We start from the raw sequence: 27,701 nt of genomic DNA, 5'->3' as shown, positions 1-27,701 counted from the left end.
CCTGATGATAACAGGGTTTACAGATCCCCTTTATGATCTGTTTAATGAAAAGGTAAAGGTTCTCATTTTTCCTGGTTTTACTTAATCTGTTGTATAACTCTTCTCACAGAGATCCTGCTGCAGATTGTTCCTGCTCTCTTACAGTGATTCCACATCCATTAACTTCAGTTTCATTAGATGTTATCTAGGTCTTGTAATCTCAGAGAAGGAAACACTCCTGTTTGTCCCATTTGTACCATTCATGATTGGAGGGAGTGGTGATATTTCTATGACTAACACTGAAACTATTTTTATATTTTTATTACCTTTAATTCCAAGTAATTTGTTCTTTAATTTAAATGGCAAGGTCTTTCCATGTTATTTACCCCCAAAGCCTCTCTGTTGTGTGTTTACTTATATTTGGCCTGCCTCTTGTGAAGTTTAACAAAAAAAGTTGCAGGCTTACAGGATAGATGATGAGGTGGTTTACAGTGATGTCTTCAGCCTTTTTCCTTCACTGTGGTTTATTGGAGGATGGATCCTGCCTCTGGCATAATATAGAGACTGTTCATGGAGTGATGGATGGTGGCTAGACTTGCATGTCAGTCATAAAAATCTGAAGCATTTTATCTTGGTCTATAATTTTGTTTTTCTGGTTTTAAATTATTTGCACCCTTTTGTCTGGGAAACTATGATGTGTACAGTCTCAAGAAACACTCAAGAGACACAGGAACTCAAGTAAAAGAGTGGTAGTCTGGCAAAGGGGGAACATTCATGGCAGAGATAACAAGTTGTAAGGTCCAGAGATTTATGATGATGTGATATGGCCTGAACTGATGAAACCTGTTTACTTCTGTGGGCTTTAGAGGAGGTCTGTAACATGCAAAAAGTCATGTTAAGAGATTCTTTCAACTCAGACTTTGGAGATTCATCATTCTAAAGATTAACAAGTTCTTTCTTCCTGTGTGTACCTTAACTCCTGCTCCTTCATCCTGCCTTCTTTCTGGGCCTGGCTTCTGTCTCCAGCTCAGATGTCCTCATGATGTGTTCACTGCTTTACCTATTGGCTGTTTTAAAATCCAGTGATCAGTTTTCAGTTCCTTTCTTGCACCTGGCTTGCCAGTTTTTTTCATGCTTCCTTCCTGTGGTTTATTTTCTGTTAATTTGTTAATGAAAATGTCAGCCAATGAGACAAACCATGTAAAAAAACAGATTTGAAAAAGAAAAATCATTGTACAGCCACTGCTTTCTCTCCAGCTGTTGTTTGCTTCTAGTTGCTGGAAAAATATCAGGCTTAGAATGCAGCTTTACTCTTACACTGTACCTGTTGGATGATAGCTGGGCTTGTATTTTCTTGTTTTGACCTGCCCTTTGCCCTGTGTCCCTGGATTCTGTTAATCACACCTTTCTTAGTAAATACCTTTTCCAAACAACTGTTTATACATCACATGCAGGTGTGCTGCCTACATGCCAAAAGAACAGGCTTTGCTTTTCCCAGAATGTGTGACTGGAGATCCAAAGGCCTTTCCCTTGTCTCACCTTTGCAACAACTGACATGATCAAATCACATAGGCCTAATTTGACCAAAAGTAATCACTGATTTTGAAAATCTTTCATTATAGAAGCCTTATTCTTCAAATTAGAAAGGCTGCAGTTTGCCAGAAGTTTATGGAAGAGCAGCAAGAAAAGCTAATTTGATAGTGTCAGAAGTTTGGATAGAGAAATGTTGAATAGAGAAATGTTGAAAGCTGACATCCGAATTGGTGGATAATTAATCTCTTAAATTGTACAGAACTTGTGCTGATTTTTCCATCTTTGGACACTTAAAATTAGATGACTCCACTTTCAGTTCCTGGCATTCCTATTTGCTTTAGACACACATTTTCACCAATTTATAACTTAGCAATTTAGGGTTGAAGTAAAATTTGGTAGCAGGCAGAAAATTCCACTAGTTAATTTCTCTTGGCTTCTTTTCTAAGCCAGCTTTTATTTGCACTAGGAAGCTTTTTTAATATGCTTCATGATTTCTTATAATATAGCTTAAAATTGAGAGGTTGCAGTTTAGCCTGTGGAGGTTGTCTCTGTGCTTTGGCAGGTGGGGGAGAGCAGCTGGCAACACAGTGCTGTAACCTTATAACAGCAATGGAAACACAGCCACAGGCATTTCATAGAGGATGGTCTGGTTTTTTGTAGCTAACTAAAATGTTTTTCAACTGCTGTGTGGTTTTCAATTAAATTCAGTCCTTTAGGATGTTTAAGAATAAATATGTCTGAAAAAACATTCATATTTTCCTTCGAGGAGAAACTGCAGCACTTAGGTGGGAAGGGTTAATTGTCTGTGTTGTATATAAACATTTCCATCCCATGGTAGTGTCATGTTAACAACTGGACCCTCTGATCATGAGGGTCTTTTCCAACCTAAATGATTCTATGAATTCATGATTCCTAGGTAAAAACAAAGTTTACATTTCATCAATTATGCTTGTTTTCTTCCCATGCTTTCAGTATTTTTTTTTTTTTTTTCTCATAGAAAATACGTGCACTGGAACCAGAAGGCAGCTTGAAAATGGACTTGATTCTTGTGAAGGCAGATGCTGCTCTTCGCAGCATCAGTGAGGATAAGAAGCATGAGGTACTCTCCAAACTAAAAGACATTAAAGCCCTGTGGGAAGAGACAGCCATATACATTACTCATTGTCACAGGTAAGACAAACATACTCCTGGGTGTGTTGAGGCAGCTGTTTCCTCCAGTGCTTTCATAAAGTGCTTCCTGCTTCTCTCTGCTGCCTGTATTGTAGATAGCAATTCCCTGCTAGTCCCAGTCCCATGAGCATTTTGGGGACTGCGGGGAGAGAGGATCAGTGAGACCTCAGTGCTCTGTCTTCACACCCACCCCCCTCATGGAATGAGTTTGGTCAGGCACAGGCACCTTTTACAGAATATTTCCTCCCCAAAGCAGAGAGGACCTGGGAAGTTAATCCAAGCCCTGTGAAGTCAGAGCAAGTTAAAATTGCTGGGAACCTTGTGCACTGCTTTAAGGCCTATTGAGATTGTTGGTCTCCACTGCTGCCATCATCATTTCATCTAACTCCTCTCTCTTGCTCTCCCCACCAGCCGCATTGAGTGGGTCTGGCTGCACTGGAGCGAGTACCTGAAAGCCCAAGACGAGTTTTACACATGGATTCACAACATGAGGGTGACCTTGGAGCCTGACATTGAGTTGCAGCTTGGCTTAAAGGAGAAGCAGTGGCAGCTGAGCCACGCTCAGGTTTTGCAGAATGATGTCCTAAATCAGTCAGTCCTGCTGGAAAGGCTGCTGGAGGAAGCCACTTCATTGTTCAGCAGGATAGGTGACCCCAGCGTTGATGAGGATGCTCAGAAGAAAATGAGGGTGGAATATGAAGGAATCAAACAAGAAGCTCAGGTACACTTACAAAGAGTGGGATGTGTTCAAATTCCTCCAATCTGTGCTGTTAGCTACTTGCTTCTTGAATGATGGGGCTCAGCTGGTAGGACTGCCAAAGGAAGCAGAGCTGGGGAGCCCCGTTCTTTCAGTCAGTGGACTGTTTGAAACAATTGTCAAGTCCCAAGATGAGCTGTTGTCCTGGGGTGATGTTAATTGGGAAGCTCTTACAGGGTGCTTTATAGTGTGTTGCTGTAAAGTAACTGCAGGCTGCTTGCTGTGACCTAGTGGATATTGCTTTAGGTCATCCCTGTATAAGGTTTGAATTGTTCCTCATCTTTCAGCACATTAGTGGTTCATGTATAACCAGAGGCAGAGTACCCATTCCAGGAGCCAGGGAATATGACATGGACACTAGCATTAGTTGAGACCCAGAGCTCCCTCCCTGCCTGCAGACCTGGGAAACACGGTGGTGGTAGTCAGCTCTGGCCCAACACTTTGCTCAGTGGCCAGTTCCACTATCTGAAAGATTCTCATGCACACAGATACTAATTCTTGCCCAATACTAATGTTCCAGCTTGAACAGTTGTTAGGTAGGCTGGTGTAAGACATCCTGCTTCATCTTTCAGTGCCAGTGATCTCCTTTCACCCTATTTCTGAGTAAAGATTTCAGAAAATGTTTGTACTTTCCACTTCTAAAACTCAAATAAAGACAGGATTAGACTATGTGGTATGGCCAAGGGGCAGACATCTGTGGATGGACAGAAGAATTCAATTTCTTACTAACCAAATCAATAGAAAAACTCAAAGGGATATGTTAAAATATAGAGAGACACATCTATACCAAACATATAGAAATTAAAACCTAGTTTTTGCTCATAGTGACTTTCAGGAATTTCATAGGCTAGAATTACCTGGTGCAAATAGAATTTATTTTCATTACATTGATTCTGCTGTCTGCCTCTGTTATAATGGTGCCTTCTGTTAATTCCCACACCAGTCCAACCTCCAGAACTGGAGTCTGACAGTGACGGGTGCTTTTCCTCCCGTTGTACAAAGTTAACTTCAGATCACACTTAAAGAACAACAGCATTGGGATGCTTGCTCCATTTCCCTGCTTGCTCCATATTTTCTCTTTTGAAATGAAATACCCCAAGCCCCAAAAGGGACAGAAAACCCCCTAAGCTGGCATCTTTTGTGAGCATGTAGTTCAGATACTTTTCTAGCCATAAATATGCAATTACTGCTGATGTCTCTCCAAAATGTAGAGTATATTTGGAAATTCTGTAGCTGCAGATGCCCCAGAGAAGCCACCAGCAGACTTGGGCCAGAACACTGATTATTTATTTTTAAAGGTTGATAGCTTGATTACAAGGCATCTAGATATACAAATAAGAAGGTTCCTGGGAATTCAGGTGTTGTCTATCTAGATTGCCATTTAAAATTACCATTCATTCCTGCCTCACCAAAATTTTCTTTGGTTTTGAAGCCAGAGACAGTCATTAGTTATTTTAATAAAGCTGTTCTTTCAAACAAGTAATTTGAATACTCAAAGCCAGAATGTGACCTCTCTGAGACTGGTATTACATAGTGTGATTTCTCTAACCGACTTGGATATGTGCTGGTGTAAATGAGATCAGGAAGTGGCTCATATTAGTTAGACAAAATATGTCTTTATGTTTCCAGCCAACTGAGACACTAGAAAAAGCTTTTCTTTGGCATTGGTTATAAATACTACATTTCATAGAAGGATGGAGTGAGAGAATCCAGCTAAGAAATCCCTCTTTCAGGAGGTATGGAGCAAAGAAGGGAGTTGGAAAGCCTTGGATTTTGCAACTGAAATAAACGAGGAGTTTATAATCTAATGCCAAGGTTACAGGCACCTTGGGAATTGCGTCGGAAAGTATAACTCTTGTTAGAGAAGCCCTGCCACCTCTTCCAGCAGGAAGGAGGAATGAAAGAGACACAGGAGTTGTAAGGGGATTGCTCTGGCCCCTCACATGATGAGAGGCCAGACTAAATGTGACTTGCAGATGCCAGCTGAATGCCTGAGCAGAGGAGGCTGGCTGGTGTTCGTAGATTACACTGGTGTTTGAAGAGCATTTTTAGACCTTGTGCAGTTGTCCAGCTCTATCAGAAGGCAGGCTCTTGGACAGTGTTTCTTAAATGGTTTGCCTGTGATATTGCTTCTCTGCTATGAGCAAATGGTGGGAAGGCTTTTTTTTTTCTTAGTGCTAGCATGTGTCTTTAACATTCCCAAATTTTAAAAGCATATCATTTAATTATGTCGACAGGAATATTTTTAGATGTGGCAGCCATTTCCTACATGCTTTGCCTTGCCCAGGAAATTAAAAATACGCAGAGGTAAATGGTTGTTTGTTTTAGCATAAATGAGGATTGAAGATATACATGATATACAGGATTTTGATATTTAGGAAATATATTAAATACTTCTGAGCACATCAAATTCATTTCAGTCCATGTTGTCTCTGTTAACTGAAACCTAGATACTTACAATGGTTTGCTAAGGTACCCCAAGGGTAAGACTAAAAGCACCACAAAGGGATACAGGAGCTTTCTGTACTGTCCTTGAGATTCTACAGAGGAATTTAAAGTAGGAACTTCCTTTATGTGCTCTAGACTGCCTTTCAGAAGAGGCTCATTTGCTTTCACTGACTTTGAAGGGAGCTTAGGGGAGAAGGCTTCCTAAGCCTCTGCCCACCTTCCTTGAGTAGCCAGGGCTGGACACATTCTGCCCAGACACATCCCTTTCTCTGCAGCCCATGGCAAACCTGTTCTCTTCCTGTCTGTGCTCTTATCCTTTGCAGAGCTATGTCCTTGCTTCATGTCTCCTCACATTAGCCAAGTGAACCTGGATGTTGAATTTCACACTGTGCTGCTTTCCAAACATCTAACCTAACAGGAGCAAGTGATACCTTATTTTTCATTTTTGGAAAGTTTTCCTTCTTAACCTCTCATGTGGGGAGGGCTCAGCCATCCCTTTGTAAGACTTTTGTCTGACAGCTGGCACAGTCTGTCCAGATCCATGGCATCTATTTCTTGACCTCACAGGGCAGTAGAGCGGCCAAACTGCTTAATCCTTTTTTTTTTTAGCTGGCTAAGGGTAAGTTGTTTTGACTTCCTTTTGAATCCCTTGTATATCAGCCTAAGTTTTTTGAGCTTAATAACATCTCTGCTTTGTTACTCTGATTTATGGCTTTTAGAGCTTCTGCCAGTAAAACAAATTAATCTAATTCCCTGGAGTCCATAAGCTTGGCCTGACTTGGTTCACTTTGATGTGTGGCCCTTTTACACTGCTGTAAGAGTGTCTTCTTCAGTTCCTTAAGCTGAGGTGGAAGCATGAATTGTTTAACCTCTGCAGATCTGAGAATTGACACACGTGGACATAGCAAGTGAGGTGTTCTGCTGGATACATCTTGGCCACAGAAGTCTGCAGTCATAATTCTACCTTTTGGTTTCATCCAATCCTGTGTATGGCTGGTGCTGTGAAAGGTTATGCTCTAATAAATGGGCAGCATTTCATCCTCCATGGGAAGCAACTGTCCCTTAGCTGTCCCCCTTCTGTCCCACAGCAAGTCAGCTAAGTTGAGGGGAGTCACTCTGGATTTGCAAGTCAGCAGAGACTGAGGTGGCAGTGTGAAAACAGACTGATGGTGTTCCACTCACAGGGTGGTGGCTTTGAGGTGCACCATGGGCATTCCCTGTCCCAAAGGTGAAGGGCAAAGTCCCTGCCAGCCCCAGCACAGGGATCCTGTTGGCCTGGCTGGGGAGCAGGCTGACAGGATGGGGATGGCTCACTGTCACCTCAGGCAGGTTGGCAGGCATGGGGGCCTGTCCAGGGCCTGACAGGGACAAAGGAAGTGCAAAGGGGACTCTTCAGCTCTACCCACCATTGCAGCTGTCACTCCACTTGCCGTGGAGGGCAGCTGCTCAGAGGCCACTGATGTGTCCTGTGTTACACAAAATGAAACGTGGCCCACTGTCTGTGAGAGCAAAGGGTGCTTTCAAGCACTAAATGGATTGCACAAGGAATGATTTTATATTTTTTAATCTAATGTAACCACAGTGCATCTCAATTGGCACCTCTCCATGCCAACTGGAGAAGGGCAAGAAAAAATCAGTCTGGTTTTGCAGAAAACAACACTTATATTGAATAATGTATGAGTGAAACAACAGAGCAGGTGATTTGTGTCAAAATCAAAAAGGCCTGAACTTGGGCTGGCAAGCAAGGCTAGTCTGAGCAAATGTAACTCTGACTTGTAAGGAATGCCAGACTGGATCAGCAGGCAGCAACTCATGATGTGCAGGCCCTTGTAAATTCAGGATTGTTGGTTATAGGGTGCACAGGCAGTAAATTGAAAAAGGAAGCCTGCTTTCCATTGGCTTGAATTTGCTTCCAGTCTGTGATACCACCACAGAATAGTTTGTGACCTGCTAAGTATAAAAGGGCCTGGGCTACACAGTTGAAGGTGATGGTCATTTTCCATGAAGTCTGTTTAAATAATGAACAATTTAAAACAATTCTCATGCCTTTAGTGCATTGTCTTTTATTTTCATTTTGAGAGATAAGGAAGATGTGCCCGTCCTTATTTTTAACCCACAAGAGGAACATAACTGCTTGTCTCTCAAAGTGAAAACCAGAAACAAACTTCTGTCTGTTCTTTTTCTAAGAAAGAGAGTAGGAAGGTTTGGAAAGCCAGAAATTCACCTAACAGGGCCTTGCAGTTTGTCTTCCTGGAGACTTAGACATTGAGAGCCTGCAGCAAAATCCAGACCGGAACAACCCTTTGTGTACTTTTGTGTTTTGTTTCTCAAGGTAAACTTTGAATTCCTGTGGAGGCCAAGTGTTATTTGGGCTCCTGAAAAGGGAATCTTGTTTATAAATTCTGAGTTACAATGTAAAGGGAAAACAGCCAGATAAGCACAGTCCTCACCACTTCTGATGTCTCTTTTTACAGAACAGAGTGAAACTTCTTGAAATGATAACCAAGGAACATGAGCAGTACAGCGCCAATGTCAACCAGTTTCAGTCGTGGCTGAATGGTGTCACAGAGAGATTAAACTGCTGCATTGGAGAAGCAACCAAGTCTTCATCAGAGGACAAGCTAAAGACACTGAAGGTCCTTGAACAATATAGCTCTAACAAGGAGTTAGGATTGTGTGTTTTTCATGCCCACATGTGTTGCTCAAACTATACCAGGGTGTCCTTGAGAAAAGAATATAAAAACAGAACGTACTATATAAAATATTATAAATATTATAAATATTATATTAAAGATATTGATTATTTAAATATATTAAATATATTAAATATTTAATATATCAAATATTATAAATATATATAAATAAATATAAATAATATAATATAAAAAAACGTACAAAATAGATGGTGATTTTAGCATGGTCTAGGGCAGATGAGGTCCTGAAACTGTTTGTATGTATGGCTCTTCCAGTATGAGTCACAGACTGGTCTGGTTGGTTTTTCTTAAAGCCTGATCTCCAATGGTTATGTGATTCTTTGAGAATCATGTTTGAATAAATCATATTTGGTAAACATGATCCAGATAGACCCTGAAGGTTCACAGTTTTTGAGAGTTTAGAGCTGGTGATGAAAATACCAGTTTTGAGAACAATATCCTTTGTTTTGCTGCCAATGTTTTTAATGTTTAGTTTAAAATCTCTGAGATCCAACTATTAATATATGTCTAGTGCCTGCAGCTGCTGTTCTCTTTGTCAGGGATCTCAGGTGATAAGCATTAATGAAAACCAGTATTTTCAGCATCAATGATAATTAGTATTACTCAGAAGGCAGTCAGATGACTAACCCTGGCTTCTGGTCACTTGAAAAAGACATATTTTGAAATAAGAAGTGAAAACCAAAATACATACAACCAGGAGAGGTGATCTTTTCTCCAACTGATTGCAGCTTTTTCTCCAGCTTCCCATTCCTGCAGATAATCTTTATTAAACTTTTTTTTTTTTTTTCCAGGAAATTGCCAAAGACATTAGGAGTGGTGGAAAGAAATGGAAGCACCTTGAAAATCAGTGTGCAGAGGTGATTCAGAATACCTCTCCACTTGGATCTGCAAGACTGAAGGATGAGCTTGAAGAGCTAAGAAAAGCCTTGGAGAAGTTGAAACTGCTGAGTAGTGAGGAGGAGGAGAGAGTGCTCAAGATCCAACAGTCTGAAAGTGCCTATGAGTCCCAAGCCAGACAATTAGAAGCAGACATCCAGAAGCTGAGAAAAGATCTGCAGAGACTAGAAAATGACCTGGACCCTGGGGAAGGGGAAAAGACTGAAGATGAATTTGTAGGTCTGTGGAGAAAATGCAATGTAAGTTGTTATCCTTTGTGTGGAGGATCAAGTGCAGCCGTAGACTGAGCGTGCAGAGTCCCATCCAACAGATGCCTGTCCCATTGGTTAGACATGATAAGGAAGGAGTGTGAGAGTGTGTGAAACACACTGAGGAAAATGTGACTGCCAACAATGGAATCCTCTGTCCCAGCCTTCATCTTATACTGCAGAGAAGGAGCAGGGTTGGAGGATGTGCTGGAGTTTGTGCTTAGAGTTCAAAGGGATCATATGCAAAAAGCACAATACAGAGCAAGCAACACAATTTGCTCCACTTAAAAAGAAGCAGGAAATTAATGCCTCACTGTATATATAAATACACAGACACAAGTGCATTTACACATATTTCTGAGGTATTTGGTAAGACCATTGCTCTATCATATCCTTCATCTCTGTAAGATGGGTATCTCTCTTTCCTAGCAGACACATCATCAATACTAAGAAGTCCCAAGATTGTAACAATCCAGTACTTACACCAAAACCAATCTGCTGCAGAAATAAGTGCAAAAAATTTGTCACACATTAAGTAGATAAGAATCTTTACTACTCGTTTCCTCTCGAGGGCTGGTTTTGCATTTATTATCTGTTCTCAAAATGCCTTTCATTGCTGTTTGCATGTCTAGAGCTATGCAGGACTAACTGGGAAAAGTGTATGCAAAAAGGATCCAAAAAATTTAGACTGGTTCAATCCAGCTACATTTGCATGGGTTTTAGTTGTTTTTGTTTCCCTGAGTCACCCTGGAATTAACATTCTCTATATGTGAGTCTCTGAGAAGGATCTGTTCAGGGAAACAGATGCTGTTAAGACTGCTCCAAAAATGCAGCTCATGTTATATACTTCAATCAGTGAACTGAAACCAGGCCTGTTTGTGATTCACTCTGATCAAACAGTGAACCCTGCAGATCAGATGCAGAGGCTGGGCACTGTGAGGGAAGGAGAGAGAGCCTGCTGGAAAAAAAAAACCTGTTGCTGAGAATGTTTTCTGTCTTAGCAAAGACCATATTCCTTATAACCAGGAAAAAAGCCACTGAAGGGGAATTTGTGCACACCCTGAGATAAAGCCTTACTTCTTCATTTCATATACCAGACACTACATAAGGTGTGTTCTGTTCATTATTTTTATAATTAAGGCAACAAGAGCAGCTCTGGCTGCAGAAGAGTCAAAGATTGAGAGGCTGAAGGCTCAGCTTAAAGAACTGCTACGGTTTTCCCAAGATGTGCAGCCACATGCTGAGAGTGTTGTCTCTGCAATACACCAGTATCAAAGGTACTGGGAGGTCTGATTATGGTGGGCAGGTGGGGGAAATCTTCTCTCAGAGATTGTCAGGGGCCTAAGAAAAAAATGATATGCCATCCAGTTGTAGGTGATGGGTAGAAAAAAAGCTTTTGCTAATTACATCTGCCTTCATGTTTCAGTAAAGCTGTAATTTCATCTATTTGCTGGGAGCTGGAGGCTCCTGGTCATTTTCAAGCAATGATCTTACATCATTAATGTTGTGTATGGTTTGAAGAAAATTAGATTGTTGGCAGCTAATTTGATCTAATTAGCATTTCATAATAATAATTTATGTATTTTGCTTGCCTTTCATGCCAGCAACTAGAAAATCAGGACAGGAGCTGTGGTAGTAAACGGTTCAGAAGAATTATGGCCCTCCCTTGCTGAGTTCGTTGCGGTGACTCACCAGCCTTAGCAATTATTTGGCAGAGTTTATTCCCCTTCTTCTGGCAGCTTATATGCATGTTCCTGTTTTCAACTTGCCTTGGGTTGGAAACTCTGAAAGTTTAGCCTCTCCCAGACTTCAGTGTTTCCGTTTCCAGGCTGCCTGGAATCAGGAAGTAAGAAGCTGCAGCAAATTTTGCAAACTAGAAGAAAGGATCATTTTTTTAAGGGAAAAAAGAAGGTCAGTTCTTTTCCTGTTATCCCAGCTTATTTCCCTCTGTGCACAGTATGCTGTCCTGCTGGAAGAGTCATTGTGGGAAAGGACTTCAGTTTAAAAACTAGCAAATAAACAATGTTGAAAGAGGAGCAAAGAAGGCAGGGGACTTGCCTATGAGTAGAAAATGGCAGCTGCTCCTTTGCCAGCTTCTCTCTAAAGCTTCTTTGGGAAGTCTGGCAGCTTCCCACTGAGCCTGGCAGGGGCAGCACAGCAAATGGCAGAGGACGTGTTAAGTCAGAACTTTCTGTCTGCAGAGCTTTTGGCCTCTGCAAACTTGCCTTTGTTTAGCCCCGTCACGGCCCAGTGACACAGGTAAGATTGTTTGTGTTTTTATAGAAAGGCAGGATTGATCCTGATTGGCATTGCTCTCACCTGCCTGTCTTGTGAGTTTGCAAGATACTGTTCCCCTGTGAGCATAAAGCTTGGGCTGCATTTTGCCGTATCAGGCAGGATTCTGCAAACTGGGAGTCTGAGAAAAACAGGAGGCAGCTGCATGGGGTGTGTCACTGCTGGGCCTTGTCGCTTGGCTGGGTTTGGGATAAGCCTTTTTAAGAGAAGCCTGGATATTCATTGAAGGTTTGCAGATTAATGTGTTTTTTTTCCAATAATAGAGCTGTGTATGTATGTGGATATATATACATAAATACAAAGCTTTTATCAGAATCACCTCTGTGTACTAATATAAATTCAAGTGGTTCTGCAAAATTAAAAAGAATTGTATTTGATATAAAAATGTATTTTTCAGTTTTTGTGTTACTATCAAAGACTTTTTAATGTATTTTTTTTAAGAAATAAAACCTTATTTTTTGCAGACAGCTGCAGTTATGTTCTAGACACTCTTGATTTGTTCCTCCATCAGTCAGTGAGATAATGATTTGTTAAATCCCACTGGTGACAGCAGCCAAGAAAGATCAGGTACAAGGGGAGGCTGCTGGCTACTAGAAAAGCAAAGTAATTCTTGATACACAGTTGCACAAAGGACAACTGTGTCCTACAGCATCTAAATAAAGTTTTGTCAGATGTCTCTGACTGACAGAGCAGCTGTTGGTATGCAACACCAGGCTGAGGCAGTAGAGCAGACTGAGGCTTTTGTGTTGTATATGGTTTACACCCCAGTATTGTGTTAATTCATGCCTTGAAGAATAGAATGTTTGGGTTTGGATTTCTTCATAATCCTTCTCTTGGTTGTCACTTTATCCTTACAGGGTTAGAGGCAAGACTTCTAAAATGAGCACTGATACAGAAACCCAACTGAGGAGACTCATCCAAAATCCCCTGCAAAGTTTTGAACAGTGGAAGCCATCAGTCCAGATGCTCCTGGAGACTCCAGAGCCAGAACTGGCTCACATCGAGGTAGCAAAGCTGTTGCTAAGTTCAGAAATGTGGGTTTCACCTAGCCTGCATACAGCTGCCAGGCAGCAGCAGCTGGAAGGTCCTGCCAGTGTGGCAGGAAAACCACACTGGGATGGAGGTCTTAGGTCCAGCAGTAGCACGTTGTTTTATTTTCTGCCCTCCATTTGGTTAATTGGAGTTGTCATCTGAGTAGGCTGCATAAAGTGCTAGATATCTTTAACAATTATGATCATATTGTTTAGCATTAGCCCAGATCTCCCTGGATGGGAAGTTTGTGGACTCTGTTAACAAAGAATTATGCAGTGATAAAGACATGGAATTAAAATGCATGATTTGTGGTGTGCCCAGCAAGGTGTGTTTGTTACTTTGTCATCCCTGTGATCTCCTGAATAAATGTGTCTGTGAACAGGGATGGAATTTATCCTCAGGATGAGCATTCAAGCTGCCCTTCCTGTTGGTGTTTTAGGCCTCTTCTCTGCACAGACAACTCTTTCCATAGTACAGCTTACCTCTCTTTATGTTCACAAAATGGATGCAGCCCTGGTGCCTCTAACATTATCAGGAAAATTTTTCTTTTAACTGGGCACTGTCCAGGTACCTTCTGTTACCCCTTGTTGGCCCAGCATACTGTATTTACCTGACTTTGTCACTGCTTTGGTTGTGTGACTTGTGTAAGAATAATATGGTTATATGATTATTTTTTTGGTATGATTTCACTGGAAGAACTTTTCTCCTTCAGGCTGCTCTAGCTGAAAGCTCCCAGTTCAAGGAGAAGTTGATGACATTACAGCTAAAGAAAGATTTGCTAAACAATGTCCTTGGTGAGGAAAAAGCAGCATCTTTCCTTCAAGAAGTAGCTGAAGCTTCAAAAGAGAGAGAAATTCTACACAAAAGTCTGCTGCAAAGCAAGAGCAAACTCCAGGTGAACTACAAAACCCATTTACTGTCTTTGCCTGTGATAAAGACAAAGATCAAGTCTTTACTAAGCCAGTTTTATACATATAAATTTAGTACTAATCCCTTTTCCTAGGTTGATCAAATATTCAAATAAATTTGTGGTCTGTTGCATAGCCTAGCTCAGTGTTTGTTCTGAATACGAAGCAAATATTGACAAAAGATAATGCCAAGGGGTATAAGTTGAATGCTGGACCTGTTTTCTTATTTCTCCGTCTAGAATTTGATATTGCAACACAAGAACTTTGATGCTGGTTTTGCACCACTGCAGAAGAAATTATCTGCCATCAAAGCCAAATTAGATCTGGAGAAGGAACCACGGCCTGACCTCTTGGGTAAAAAGACACAACTCCAGAGACTCCAGGTACATTACAGTACATTACAGGAGGAGGCAGCTGGAAGCTGTTGGTGGTACACCTTCTTGGGCTAGTTCAATTGCTAAAGAAAATGTATCCTGACACTTGCCACTGGTAGTGAAACTGCACAAGATAGATTTGGTTCAGGTTAACTTCCTCAAAAGAGTTTCCAGTGGTCCACTTCCTTTTGTATCCTCCTCTTTCTGCTCTTTACCTTGTCACTTAGCTGTGGCACATGCTGGATTTTCTCCACAGGCTGATAGAGCTGTCCAAGATTAAAAAAAAAAAAAAAACTATCAGAAAAAGATAATTTTTTTGGTTAGTGTTTTGAACTAGTTCAGCAAAGGGTCCAACATGTGGTAGAGCCTGTTTGAGGCATACAGTGGGATTACATACCTGGGAGAGGGGAGAGAAGAGCAGGAGGAGAAGGGAGAGGGGATGTGACTCTGCCAAGGTGAGCTAGGACAGTTCAGCTGTATTGTGGCACTTCATCCTTGGTGACCACAGGGGTGTTATCACCATAGCTCTTTGCTGGTTATGCTCTGGCTCCTTTGGCACTTCTCAGCAACTTGTCTTCCCTGTTATCTCACAGTAATATGTAAAGGACATCCAGCTAATTTTTTCAGAAAAATTTACTTCTAGGCATTGAAACAATTCATTTTCTTAATGACAGTGGTTGTTGCTGGTTTTTTTTTGTCCTCACACTGTCAAATGAAGCTGCCTTTGGTGTATGTTTTATGAAAGTCCATGCCATACCTAGCACACTACACATACAGAATCTGTCTTTCCCTCTGCAGATGATCCAAGATGACTTAGCTGAGCTTGCAATTCACATGGAGGAATTAGAGAAGCTCGTTCAGTCAAATACCACACACAGGCATGAAATGAACCAACTCTCATCTGACTCTCAGGCCCTGAAGAGATCACTAGAGGTAACATATGGAAGTTTTTAGTTCCCTGGGGAGTTGTCAGTTGCCTCTATTTAAAAATATTTTAAAAAATTCTTTGACCATATGACATTACATGCTTTGAGTGACAGATATTTTCTTTTCAGGGGAAGAAGACACTGAATTCTTACAACTTTGATAGCTATTCCAGTATTTTCTGATTATCTCTAATGTGATTTACCTTGGGGATAGGATGCCATTCACACAGATTTTATATCAATATAAACTATTTCTGGTGTGAGCCTGAGGTTTCTGACCAAAAGAGCTCAATAGTTATATTATCATGGTGGTGCTTGCACTTCATAGATTACGGGAGAGAGAGTTTGTATCAAAGTGCTTGGGGGTTTTATGGCTTTGTTACCTAAAAGTTAATGAGAGAAAAGTACTGCAATTGTATAAATACTTATAAAATCCTGAGGCATTTTGTAGCTTGCAAACATACCTATAAAATGACCTCCAGAGCAATCTCAGAAGAAGAGCTCACTAAGTTACCTTAGCTATGAAGTTCACTATAAAATTGCATGTGTTACCTGAACATGCACTGTGGAATTCTAGTTTCAATCTCACTCATCCCATTTATCACTGAGCTGAACATTTTCCAAGTGAGTCTGTACAGTCATTTCTGATTGAGGGAGTGCAAGATGTATTTGCTATTGACTGGGATACAAAACCCCCAGACATGTATATTCTTTATTCCCTTTCAGCTGAGAAGGAAAGGAGCTATTCTAGTTCTTAATACCCCCTCGTGTGGTTGAATTCAGGCCTGCAGGAGCTTGGAGGTGTTTTCCACACCACTGATGCTAAAAGGACAGGTTTTTTTTGTCTCTTGTTAATAGCTGCTTTTTTTCTTTTTGCCCATGAGGTTCTGTGCCCATCATAGTGTTAGAGCCAGTAAAGAAAGTGCTTTTTGTCTGTCTTTATCTGACATATTTTTATCATTTGTAGACAATGATACAGCAGAGTGAAGACCACGTTCAGAAGCATTGGGCATATAATGACAAACTGTCTGACCTCCAGCAGTGGATCTCAGTAACCAGGGAGAAGATTGAGTCCTGCCAGGATGCTGATGGAGAGCAGAACACCGAGGGCAGGCTGGAAGACCTGGAGGTGAGAAAAGCATCTTGGTTTAAGATGTTAATTACTCACCTTGCAGCATTCAGACATTAAGAGTGGGGGGTTCTAGTGAGGATTTCCTGGTTTTTTACTTCTTTACTTCCTGGAGAGTAATGATGTGTGTTTCTCCTTCAATATCTGTTGGTTTCTGTTGCCTCTCTGCTTTGCCCTGTGTTGTGGGATGTGGGGCCATGTAACAGACAAGAGCAATGAAAATGAGTAAAAAGTGTTGAGATGGATAAAGTGTTATCCAAGGACAAGTGGTCTGTTCCTGTCAGGGTGATCTCTCTGAACAACATCTGCCTTTGCCTGTGTGTACTCATCAATACATTCCTGCCATTTTAGCTGGCCTTCTACTTGTTGAACTCAGCTGTTCAAAGCTTGCAGCTTTTCGTTGGGTAGCAGTACTTTGCATGCTGAATTCACTCCAGTAGGTTACTTCAGCTGTTGTCTTCATATGGGAGACCAAAATCTTTCATGGGAAGGCTACAGAAAGAGGGGCATTGACAGCTTGCACTCTCAAACTTTTCCCATCAGCTCTTTGACCTATGTTGGCATTTTGGAAGCATCCATGGCATGTTTTTTCCTGCTAGCTATGTTCTAGCCAGTGCCAACAAAAGCAGCATAGTCCTGAACTGAACATGGTCTTCAGTCTGACATAACCTCTGCTCTACCCCGGATACCTAGGAGTAATTGTCAGGGCTTTGCATTTCAGAGATTGCTAGCTGAATTTCCAGATAAGGAGATCCTGCTGCACCTTGTGGAAGCTCATGGCCAGTTGCTCATGGAGAATTCTTCTCCAGAGGAGATTGCCCATATCCAGGCAGAGTTGGATCAGCTGAAGGAGTCATGGAAATCACTGAAGGAGATGGCAACTGGGTAAGTGCTCATGTAGGTCTTCCTTATGTCCCTTCAAAGGGGTTCTCTTTACTGCAGTAAAAACAGACATGCTTGAGGCTTTATGCTCTGTGCTGTGAATGGCCATACCACAGCACTAGAAGCAAGATGGGATTTTATTTAATTGTTTATAAACTGAAAATTGTTACTTTTAAGAAAATATTTTTAAGACTCTGTGAACCACAAGGTCTGTGAATCTTCCTTTACCTCATGTCGGAGTAGGCAGAGTCTTATGACCTGGCTCACTCTTGTACTGCCAGTCTGTGTCAGAGGAAATTTGGCTTAGACTGGGTGACTTGTGCTGTCCTGTCTTATCTTCCTGTTCTCCTTGGAGATGCCTTCAAGGAAGGTGTATCTGCAATGAGATTCGTGCCTTTTGCAAACCTGCAGAAGTATAAACAGAGCTAAAAATTTTCTCTTTAGCTGGGAAATGAAATCTTAATTTATTTTGCCTCTACTGTGTAGTGTCAAAATGCTGCTCATATTTGCCAATCTCTATTAATGTTTAATGATGTGCTGCATGTATGATTGTATTCATACATACTGTCAGAACAGGCACAAAAATTAAATTACAAAATCGAGGAAGGCTTGATTGTACTGCCTCCTGTAACCAGAAAGAAAACTATGTTGCTAAGGTAATATTTTTGGTCCCCTAAATAAAAGAAAACAAACACTTGGAAATATTAGAACTAGAGTCCTGCTGCAGCTGTGAGACACTCCAGTTGGGAATAACTTCAATAGTAATAGTGTTATAAGTATTAATAATGATATAATAACAATAGTGCTGTTTCTCCAGAGCTGTCTCCTGTAGCCCCAGTCAAAATGTGAATGTCCACTGCACTGATATCTCTGGTTTTGTGTTTTCAAGTCTCCTCAAAAAGTGGCAGTTAGACAGACCAGTGGCTGACAAGAAGAAAAGAGCACTTGTGGACAGCAGATGGATGTCTAGACCTGCTTTCCACCTTTTTGATGTTGATCCCAACCATAAGCAGGTGAGATGAGGACTCTGTGTTTGCCATCATATCAGCTTCACAAGAACAATTTCATTGCCTTCATCTGATATTGTGGGTTACAAAATTGGAGGTTAAGATTTCCCAATCGGGCCTTCAGAAGAAATGTCTGACATAACAGTAAGGGCTTTTTTTTCCTGTTGTTCTGTATCCTAGGAGAAAATGGGAAAATGGCAAAGTACAAGCAGCCACTTAAAGCTCCTACATGACTTTGAAGAGTGGCTACAAGGAGAAAACACCAAACTGACCAAAATTCTTGCTGGGACTCCATCTTCTGCAGAGGAAATCAAGGCACACCAGCATAAACTTGAGGTGAGTTTTCAGGGGGTGAATGGAGAAAAATATTGCAATAAGTGTGAATTCTTTCAGAATAAAAAAACCCCAAACAACAACAACAAAACCCAAAACCACTCCACCTACCAACCAAAAACCCACCACTCCCCAAAAAACCCCAGAAACTCCTCAAGAACAAATAAACAAAAAATTCAAACACTAGGCTCTCTGCTTTATGAGACTCTAGAGTAGATGAAGATCAGGAATTCAGGACCAATTTCATCCTTTCTACTAAGAAAGTTCTGCCAGAGTAGAACCAGAGTAGAAAGGAAGGGAGCACCTGGCATTTAGCTGTTGGGTTGGACATTTCCAGTGTGGTATGGCAAAGGTGTTGTTCAAAGAGGGTGATTAAAATCAGTGCCAAATCAGTATTTGGTCTCACTCTTCCTGATGAGTATAGCCAAATGACATGGCAATTTGTTAGATTTGTTGGATTGTTAGAAACTAAACATAGAAATATTCAAGGCTACAGGAGTCCTGCAGGTGAATTTAATATCACTGCCGGCCCAAAAAGCAGTAACAAAAACAAATGTGCTGTTGCATAACCACTGTTTTTTCAAGTGCAAATTTAAAAAGTGAGGCCTTCCTGAATCCTGAATTGCTGCTGACCCTTGTCTTTGCTTTTAGGAGCTGCAGTCTCGTGTGCCTCATGGTCAGCAACTCTTTGAGGACCTCCTTCATCTTCACCCTGTCTTTGGAAATTCTGAGGAGCTGGAGGACCTGCGTTACCGATGGATGCTCTACAAATCTAAGCTGAGAGAGTCCATGAGTTCACCGGTAGGTGACAACACACAGCCCAAGCTGCTGAGCTCTGCCATTGCTCTTTCAGGTTGTTTCACATTGCTAGTCTTACTTCAACAGTATGCACGTGTGTCTGCTTAATTAAGAGTTGTGTGCTTTTTCCCTTCCTAAGCTGCGCTCAAAATATTTCTTGAGATGGAAGTTTCAGACCAGAATAATAAAAGGCAAAGAGGAATGCAGCTGGGCACTGAGAGGTGTTTGTGTGTGTGAACACTTTGGATATGTGCCGGGTTCTGGGCACATGGATTTCTATTTTTTGCCCTTTCTCCAGGGAGTTGGTTTTTGACAGTTCCTGCAATAAGAATATATTCACTATTCATTATTTGTGTCTCCTGCTGTGAGACAGAATAGCCCCTGACTGAACTGATTCAAAGTAACTGTGCACAGAAGGACCTAGGCCCTTTTGAAACTCTCTATAGCCTAATGATTTATAATGAGATAAAGAGGAGGCATTTTAATGCAAAAACCAAATTATTAAAGAAGTTACTGAGTTGTTATATATAAGACATGCTAAGGATGGCAGGATTCATCATCATATATAAGATATTCCAGGGCATGCTAAAGATATTCCCATGCTCTTAGCATAAACATATATAATTATTGATTAATATTTTTCTAGCTTAACTACTCACATTATCTGAGCAGCTTCAAGATACCATAATAAAAGGATTAGAATTTATAGGTTTGCATTTGGTATTTTCTGTATAGCAGTTCTTTCAAAGGTATCTGAATTTGAACACCTAAAATTTGAGGCATTTTAAAATTTTCTGCCTTAGAACACCATGTCTTGAAATCCAAAGCCTATTTGGATCATGAATCCTTTAAAATGCATGGAAAGTAAGCATGACTTTTATTAATAAAGAGCATATTTCTGTGTTTGCCCTCAATTGTAATGACTCATGCTGTGTTAACCAAAACCTTCTGTAATCATTAGCATAGTCAGTAGGTGTCAGTAAAGTCAAAGCTATTGCTGGGAGAACTGCTCATCTGGTTCAAGTAGTCAAGAACCTAAAACCATGCCACCTTTCTGCCTAATGGTGTTAAAAGGCCCATTAAAAAAATCTCCTGCTGGTACACTCTGTCCAGGTGACCATGCATTTGAAAGAAACATCCCCTGTGTAGTGAATATTCATTTACAGGCTCCACTGGGATCTTAAATTTATGCTTCTTTTTTTCTTCTCTTCTTTTTTTTTTTATTTTAAACAGAGTGCTGGACCTTTGGAGGAACCAGACAGATTCAGAAAGGCAAGACAGTTTCTTATTATTAAGCTAAAAAAAAGTTTGAACAGAATTTTTTGCAGAAAATTATTTTAAACTTTTCTAGAGATTTGTGAAACTAATTTGCTTATTAAGAGCCACTCTTAAATGAATTTATTTTTTTCTCCAGATTTTTAAATGGAAAAATATTACAGAGTTTTTACTCTTGAACTAGGCTTACTGTATCTCTAGAAGCTAAATATCTATCTCCTGGATGGATATTTAGAGGAGGGAAACTTGCTTTTTATATATATCTACATGCTATATCAATTTAATTCATTTTTCAAAAGAGGCTAAAGAGGAGCCAAAATATCTCTCTAAAGGATTTAGCAGTTAAGTGCCTAAAATAATTTTGAAAATGAGACTTCTAATTCTTTAGACAATTCTGAAAAAAATATGCTTTGGATCAATCAGCCCACATTCTTTCTAGTGCAGAAAGCCAGAGAATGTCCAGAGATTTGTCTAATGCTATTAGATTAAATCCTTATTCTAAGCAGCAGAATTCCTCCTGTGATGGATTTTCTTTTTGAAGTGATGACATAAGAAACAGAAGCAGTACAGAAGATGATAAGGAGAAGCTAAAAGAAAACAAAATGCTGCCAGTTTCTTATTAAACCAAGCAGCACTTCTGATCCCATTTTACTAAAGTCAGCAAATTTTTCTGTCACATTTTGCTTTGTTTCTAGACGCTGCTCTACTTTGTACTGTCATCTCACTTTCCATTTGTTTTTAGAAGGAATAGAATAAGGCTATTTTTCTCAACACAAAGAAGATTGAATGAATAAAGTGTTGCAGGATGATAATCAAATAGTAGGTAAATCAAACCCTTGATTTCTCCTGTTGAAACTCCTCTGTAGAAGAGACCAATATTTAAAGGGTGCAGTACAGTACACTTCAAGCATGGCCAGAAATCAAGACTTTCCTCATTCTGATGAGATATTCCTCTAATACTCAAATGTGGAGTAGCAGCTCCAATATTTTTACCCAGCAAAGTACTGACCAATTTTAAGGCAGTTTTCACACTTTCCTCAATAGTTTTGGCTGCAGTTCAGCCTTCCTGAAGACCCCCAAAGACTTTCTGTTCTTGCCTGTCTGGCTCAGCATTAATTATTTCATCCAGTAAGGTCACCAGAATTTTTCAGGCTGCAAAAACAGTATGACATTTTAATACTTGGTGTAGAGGCAGCCAAACATTTGGTAGTGCTTCTTTTCCCTAGAAGAGGCTCACAGGGATCTTCCAGAAGACTGACCAAGGAATTCTCTGATTTCATGTTGTCACGTTGTTTGTAGGGGAAAACAAAACAAAAGCTTTAGGCATAAGCATGTCTCCTCTACAGTTAGATGCCATTTTTAATTCATCTGCCTCACCTGCCTTGGGGTACATGGTATTTATTCACCCTTAAATTCTCTGGATTAGACTAAAGGCTTCAGTTAATTTTCAAAGATACTGGCTTAACATAATGGCAGGCAGCAAACATTTGTCAATTAGGCCTACAGCAAGAGCACAAAAAAACCCCACTCTGTGAGTTTTTAATAGCTACTGAACACAAAGAAAAACAGCTCAGGGTGGAAAGGACTGAAGAACTGAAATACCTCATAAGCATGAGGGAAATGGCTCCCATTGCACTAACAATTGATTTGCAGTTTCCCTTCAGCCAGTACAGATGTTGCTGTAACTTACACCCTGCTCACTTCAGTGAGATTTCACTGACCTCAGGGCTTTCATTCTCCATTTAAACAGTATCACTACAACAAGAATCCAACTGCTGGAAGCAGAAGTGTCTTTTCTTTTTTTTTTTTTCATTAAGGTTTTATCAGGATGTGAGATGGTGTTGCCATAAGATTTTTGAGCACCACTTAAGAGAGACAGAAAATAATGTTGATCCCTTTTGGGTGTATCACTGTTTGGCTTAAGAAGAAAACCAGGCCAACTGCAGAATTCTAGGCTATGCAGTTTACTTTAAATTCAGATTTAACACCTAAAATGTGGCTAGAAAAAAAGAGTAAGAAAAATATTTTTGCATGCATGAATATCTTTTAAAACCTATGGTAAAGGAAGCCAACTACCTTGAAGGGAATGGCTGATCTCAGGAGTTGGTGTCTGCAGGAGGTACAGATGGCTGTGCTTGCAACAACCAGTGAGTTTGCATAAAATAGGATCAGGTTATCTCTAATTTGTCAGCCTCCTCATGCTCTTAAGTCACACAAAATCAGCAAAAGTGGCAGAAGTTGAGGTATTTTTGGACTGATCTCTGCTTTTTGCAGCATTGACTCTTTATGAATCAGCAGTGAATATTTTGCAGCAGCAGCTGATGAACATGGAGAAGGGGAAGACCCAGCTGTAACCATTGTCATTTGATTGCCTTCTGATTTTATTCCATTTCTAGTCTACATGGCCAAATGTTGGATATATACATGGAGCCTGCTCCCTGTATAGTAATGCACTTTTTTTCCTGATCATTCATCCATTGCCGAGGACATGCCCCTGCCGCTGGTGCCCTTAGGAGCAGAACAGCCTAATGATTGTGATGTGAGTGACTTCTTGTTGATTAACAAAAAACAGTTGCAGGAAATTGCACTGGCTGCAGTGAATTTTTAGCAGGTGCCAGTGACAGCCAATGTAGATGGATATTTCTGCAAGGTACCTAGCACACTCAAGAACATAATCAAGCAAGTGCTCAATAATAACCATGATAAATGTTAGTTTCATAGGTTGGCTCCCAGCTACCTAAAAATATTCCATGAGCATTCTTAGCATAAATAGGAAGTCAAATGCTCATTATTTACTAGGTCTAGGTAGCGCTGTTTGATTTATTTTCTCAAGTGCTCAGAGTAATTACACTTCCTTGCTAAACAAACAATCTGGCTTTATTGTTTGTACAAACAAAATAATTAGAATTCATTACATCAGTGGTCAGCTAATTGCTTCCTTTGAGATTCTGCTAAGAGTAATCTCCTGTAACATATAGACAGAAGGAACATGTAATTTAATCTTCTTTGGAGACACCATTGATCTGGAGTCAATCAAATTAATGCAGTCATTCAGGAAACTGCAGAGCAAGAGCTGCCACAGCTTGCCAGGAAGAAAACAGTTCTGTGGTCTGCTCTGCCCAAGTGCAGATATGATGGAGGTTCCTCATGGCAGAAAAGTACAGCATTCTGTGTTAGCCTGTGGCAGTGCTGCCTCACAAGTCCTGCTAGGCAGTACCCACTCAAAATCTTCTGTACAAACTCTTAGTAAAATGAAAAATACTTTTAAAAATGTATATTTTCTTCAGTTTTCAATACCTCTTTTATAGACAAAGATCTCTCCATTTTTGTTGGGTTTTTTTTCATCACTCTGCCTTTATGCCTGTGCTTACCTGTTTTAGGAATTTTACCATGACCCAAACACAGGCTGAAAGGCATCTTAGCATTAAAAATTAGCAGATAGACTTCTCTCCTTACAGTGACGTTTGCTCAGAAAGGAAACTTAGTAAAAAAAAAAAAACCCCAAAAACCCCACCTCCAGAAAAATCCTGATTGCCCATTTCTAACTCAGACCCACTGTTAAGTATGCTGAACCAGGCAGCAGCATCCCCTTTCTTTTCCATCACGCTCACAGGCTTCCCTTCACATTACCTCACCTGTGAGACTCTGCCTGTGTGCTCTTATTTCTGTAGGTTTCCTGCTGTTTTCCAATCTACATTACAGTGTCCTCAGATGTCAGATATCTGGGGCTCATTGTGGTTTATGTGATCCTGCCTCCCAGGATGGTTCTCGTGTGGTGTGTGTTAGCCATGTGGTTGGTGCTCCTTGCTTCAGGTGAAAAGATGTGTCCTTTAGCTGCCTGCCACGTTGTGAAGTACTTGCAGATTTTCACCAAGGAGATAGCTTAGAATGATTTTTTCAGCAGATATAATTTTATGTCCTAACTGAAAGGTAAAGAGAGAGATTTGTTGAGCAATAGCAGAATGCAACCAATTTTCAGCATGTACCTGAAAATACGCTTTTAACACAACTGTAAAAGGCACTGCAAGAAAAACTCTTTTAATCATTACCTCTAATTTTCATACTTATTATTTATTTAAAAGTAAGCAATCACATTTTAAAGTATTTAAATAAAATGCAAATATATTCAAATTATGTATAGTGACTATAGAATTTTAAGAAAAGTTTGATCTTTCCTTCAGAGAAGTCACTGGCAAAGCAGCTGGAAACATACATTATTGACACGATAAACCAGCTTTTGATGTCAGTAACATCTACAAGTTCCAGAACATTTTGTCTTTCTTACAGTTTTTATTCTTTCTATGCTTATTTTAATTAGTTTATTTCAACTTGCAAGGATGAGTGGAAGTTGGAAATTGGGAAAAGTTGTTTTACTTGCCTGCCTGCCTGAATATAGAAGACTGAGATCTTTTTCTGCTTGCTTAGGTCTGGAGAATTATAGAAATCAGTGCTGCTTTTACAGATCAGGCTGTAGCTCTTGTCCTGTGATATGTTTCTCCTGGAAAGATGTCATGCTGTATATGCACACAGAAGTTAACCTTTATAAATTAGTTTGTGTCACAGTAGCAGATGGCACAGTGCTTAGTTATAAGTGACTTTGAGGCAGAAATTCTGAAATACCCACCATATGTGGCTGCTGAAACCTCAGATACAAACTGCTGGCTCTTCCTTGTTTTCTGTTTCTTTTAAATTAAGCCTTCATCAAATATTCTAGATTGTTCCTCAGCCATGTTGAGGAGGTACTCCAGAATCTTCACTAAGGAAGAAAACAGTCCTTAATTTGCCTGTATACCTACCTATTTACATGCACGTGCTTATGCACTTCAGAATTGAAAGGAACATTAAGGTTGCAAAGTCAAGCAATCTGAAGATGGAAAACAACAGAGTTAAAATTGCTTGTATGGCTGCAGTTAACCTCTCTTCAGCATTCTGGTTCATTCTGGTAGTTCTTTATGCAAAGGAGAATGATAAGCACAGAAATCAGTGGGGTCCCTGGTCCCCTTACTCATTCCTCACTGCTGGTTGCCTCACTGCCTACCCTGGGCAGTGTTTGCTTTTAGGAAAGTACAAAGCTGAACTCAGTGTCTCACTGTCCTTTTGCAGAGGCCACAGAACCTCTAATCAACAGAGATTGATCTTAGTTCCTGCTGTGGTTTATGGGATTATGCTTTGCCCAAGAGCATGTTGGATGCTCAGTTCTGTGGTGACTGTAGTATCCAACTCCCCTAAATGATTTCCCTCTTGAAAAGGCCAGCTGTAATTTGCAATATGTTGTTTATCTTGGAGTGGGACAGTCATGATAAATGAGTGTACGGGCTCTGAGTTCAGAACTGATGAGAATCCCAACTCCAAACTATCTCACACTGAGGTAAAAAACCAATTAGCTTTGGTTTGAGAGAGCAGCCTGTGATCCCTGTGGAACTGATCTCTTCTTGTTGTCAATAACCTGGCTCTGTGAGTGACAGCTGAGTAAGATCTCAAGTGGCAGAAACACAGGGCCTCTCAGAGGCAAAATGCTGCTGATAAGGCAGCTGCTTCACCAAAGCATTGGTGCTGCTTAATACTCCTGTCCAGGCATACTCCTGTCCAGTATGACAGGAATGTATGGCAAACTGTTGTTTCAGCCTTCCTGGCAGCTCTATTTATTCTCAGAGGAGTAGCAAAGTGGTAGGATCCTTACCTATGTAGGTGATCCTTTCCAAGGCCTATCTATTCTCCCTGTTAAGTTCTTCCTCTTTTCCTTTGCTGTAGTTTAATACATTGTAACCTTCCCACTGCGGAGGTGGGCCTGGATTCATCCTGCCTAGACATTTAACTTAGGGTTTCACATCATCGTGAATTGTGCTGAGGGTGTGGATGACGGTTGACTCTTCATCGCTTCTTGTAGAATGAGCTGGGAGTGAGGTTCAAAGCTAACACAAAGGATGTGTTCTTCATGCCAGCTGGAACTCCTTGCTAAAGAATATTGAGGGCTCTGTACAGTTTGTGTAGGTCTAAGGGGAAACAGGACAAGTGTCTGGAAGAAAGATTCCCTGAATGTTAAACAGATGAACAAGCCCTATCAGGATCAGGAAACTGCCCAAACTGAAAGTAGCTGGAGGCTGAGACTATTAAGGAGAAATTATTTATACTTGCCTTACTACCTATGCATCTGTGCCAACTGCTGTAGAATGGAGGATACTTGGGCTGGGTACAGCCCTGGCACAAAGTGGAATGGCTGCTGGTGTCTGTGTGTAGTGTCTGTAGGACACGAGGGCATTGGGCTCTTTATCCCTGGGTAGTGCAGGAGTTTTCAGACAGCAGTGCGTTTCTCAGGAAATACTCTGAGGTAAGAGGAATAAATCCAGACTAAATATTTTTTCTCTGTTGGATCAGTGACTCAGTGGTGCAGGTATGATTCTTGTCAGGCATGCTGGTGACATACAAGCAGCAGCAAAACCCCGCTAATGAGGCTGGTATAAGATGCTATATTGCTCTGCTCTCTAAAATAGCTAGATTAACTGTGTGTTTTCTTATATCCTGGAATGTGGGCAATAGCAAACCAGGGGGGGCACTGATTTTTAGTGAAACACTTCAGCAATTTACACAGGAATATTATGTAGCAAGTTCTAAAGTGCTTTTCTGCTGTTTCCCGTCCAAGTGATTTTTCACGGTGCGTTTGGTAAGGAGTTATTAACTGCAAACAGATTTAAGTTCTGAGGACTCCCCAGATCTAAACTGATGCTTGTCATTCAAACGCCCCAGCATGAATCACGTACAAATGTCAGTGTTCACAGCCAGTGCAGTTCATCTGGAACAAGCATGCATTTAGCATTACACAAAACACAGCCGTTCACCCCCTGACAGTCCTTGCTTGTGCTGGTATTTTGAGGGAGAAGAGGAGGACATTTATTCTTGATGGTGAACTTTAAAAGTATATTTTCTTTTTAAATGCCAACCTATTCCTTTTCCATGTGTGTTTCAAAAATGTCTCTGACACTTTGGCTCAATACCCAG

At 40.6% G+C, this 27,701-nt stretch overlaps 1 protein-coding gene across 3 annotated transcripts in view; it reads left to right on the top strand.

Annotated features, from left to right (window-relative positions):
- Positions 1-27,701, top strand: part of SYNE3 (spectrin repeat containing nuclear envelope family member 3) — a 62,333-nt gene that overhangs the window by 20,333 nt on the left and 14,299 nt on the right. For 2 of the 3 annotated variants that reach the window (XM_019007017.2, XM_015630989.2), the window contains exons 3-17: positions 2,510-2,682; positions 3,094-3,403; positions 8,362-8,523; positions 9,393-9,737; positions 10,887-11,023; positions 12,899-13,046; positions 13,786-13,968; positions 14,221-14,364; positions 15,154-15,288; positions 16,249-16,410; positions 17,132-17,295; positions 18,182-18,305; positions 18,480-18,635; positions 19,284-19,433; positions 20,664-20,702. In XM_019007017.2, coding sequence (XP_018862562.1) covers positions 2,510-2,682; positions 3,094-3,403; positions 8,362-8,523; positions 9,393-9,737; positions 10,887-11,023; positions 12,899-13,046; positions 13,786-13,968; positions 14,221-14,364; positions 15,154-15,288; positions 16,249-16,410; positions 17,132-17,295; positions 18,182-18,305; positions 18,480-18,635; positions 19,284-19,433; positions 20,664-20,702 — 2,532 coding nt within the window. The remainder of the gene's footprint in view (positions 1-2,509; positions 2,683-3,093; positions 3,404-8,361; positions 8,524-9,392; positions 9,738-10,886; positions 11,024-12,898; positions 13,047-13,785; positions 13,969-14,220; positions 14,365-15,153; positions 15,289-16,248; positions 16,411-17,131; positions 17,296-18,181; positions 18,306-18,479; positions 18,636-19,283; positions 19,434-20,663; positions 20,703-27,701) is intronic. The other variant, XM_015630990.3, reaches the window with a different exon arrangement.

This window comes from Parus major, chromosome 5 (assembly GCF_001522545.3).
Source record: "Parus major isolate Abel chromosome 5, Parus_major1.1, whole genome shotgun sequence".
Lineage (NCBI taxonomy): Eukaryota > Metazoa > Chordata > Aves > Passeriformes > Paridae > Parus > Parus major.
The sequence above is the reverse complement of the archived record's forward strand: the minus strand, read 5'-3'. Positions and strand labels throughout refer to the sequence as shown.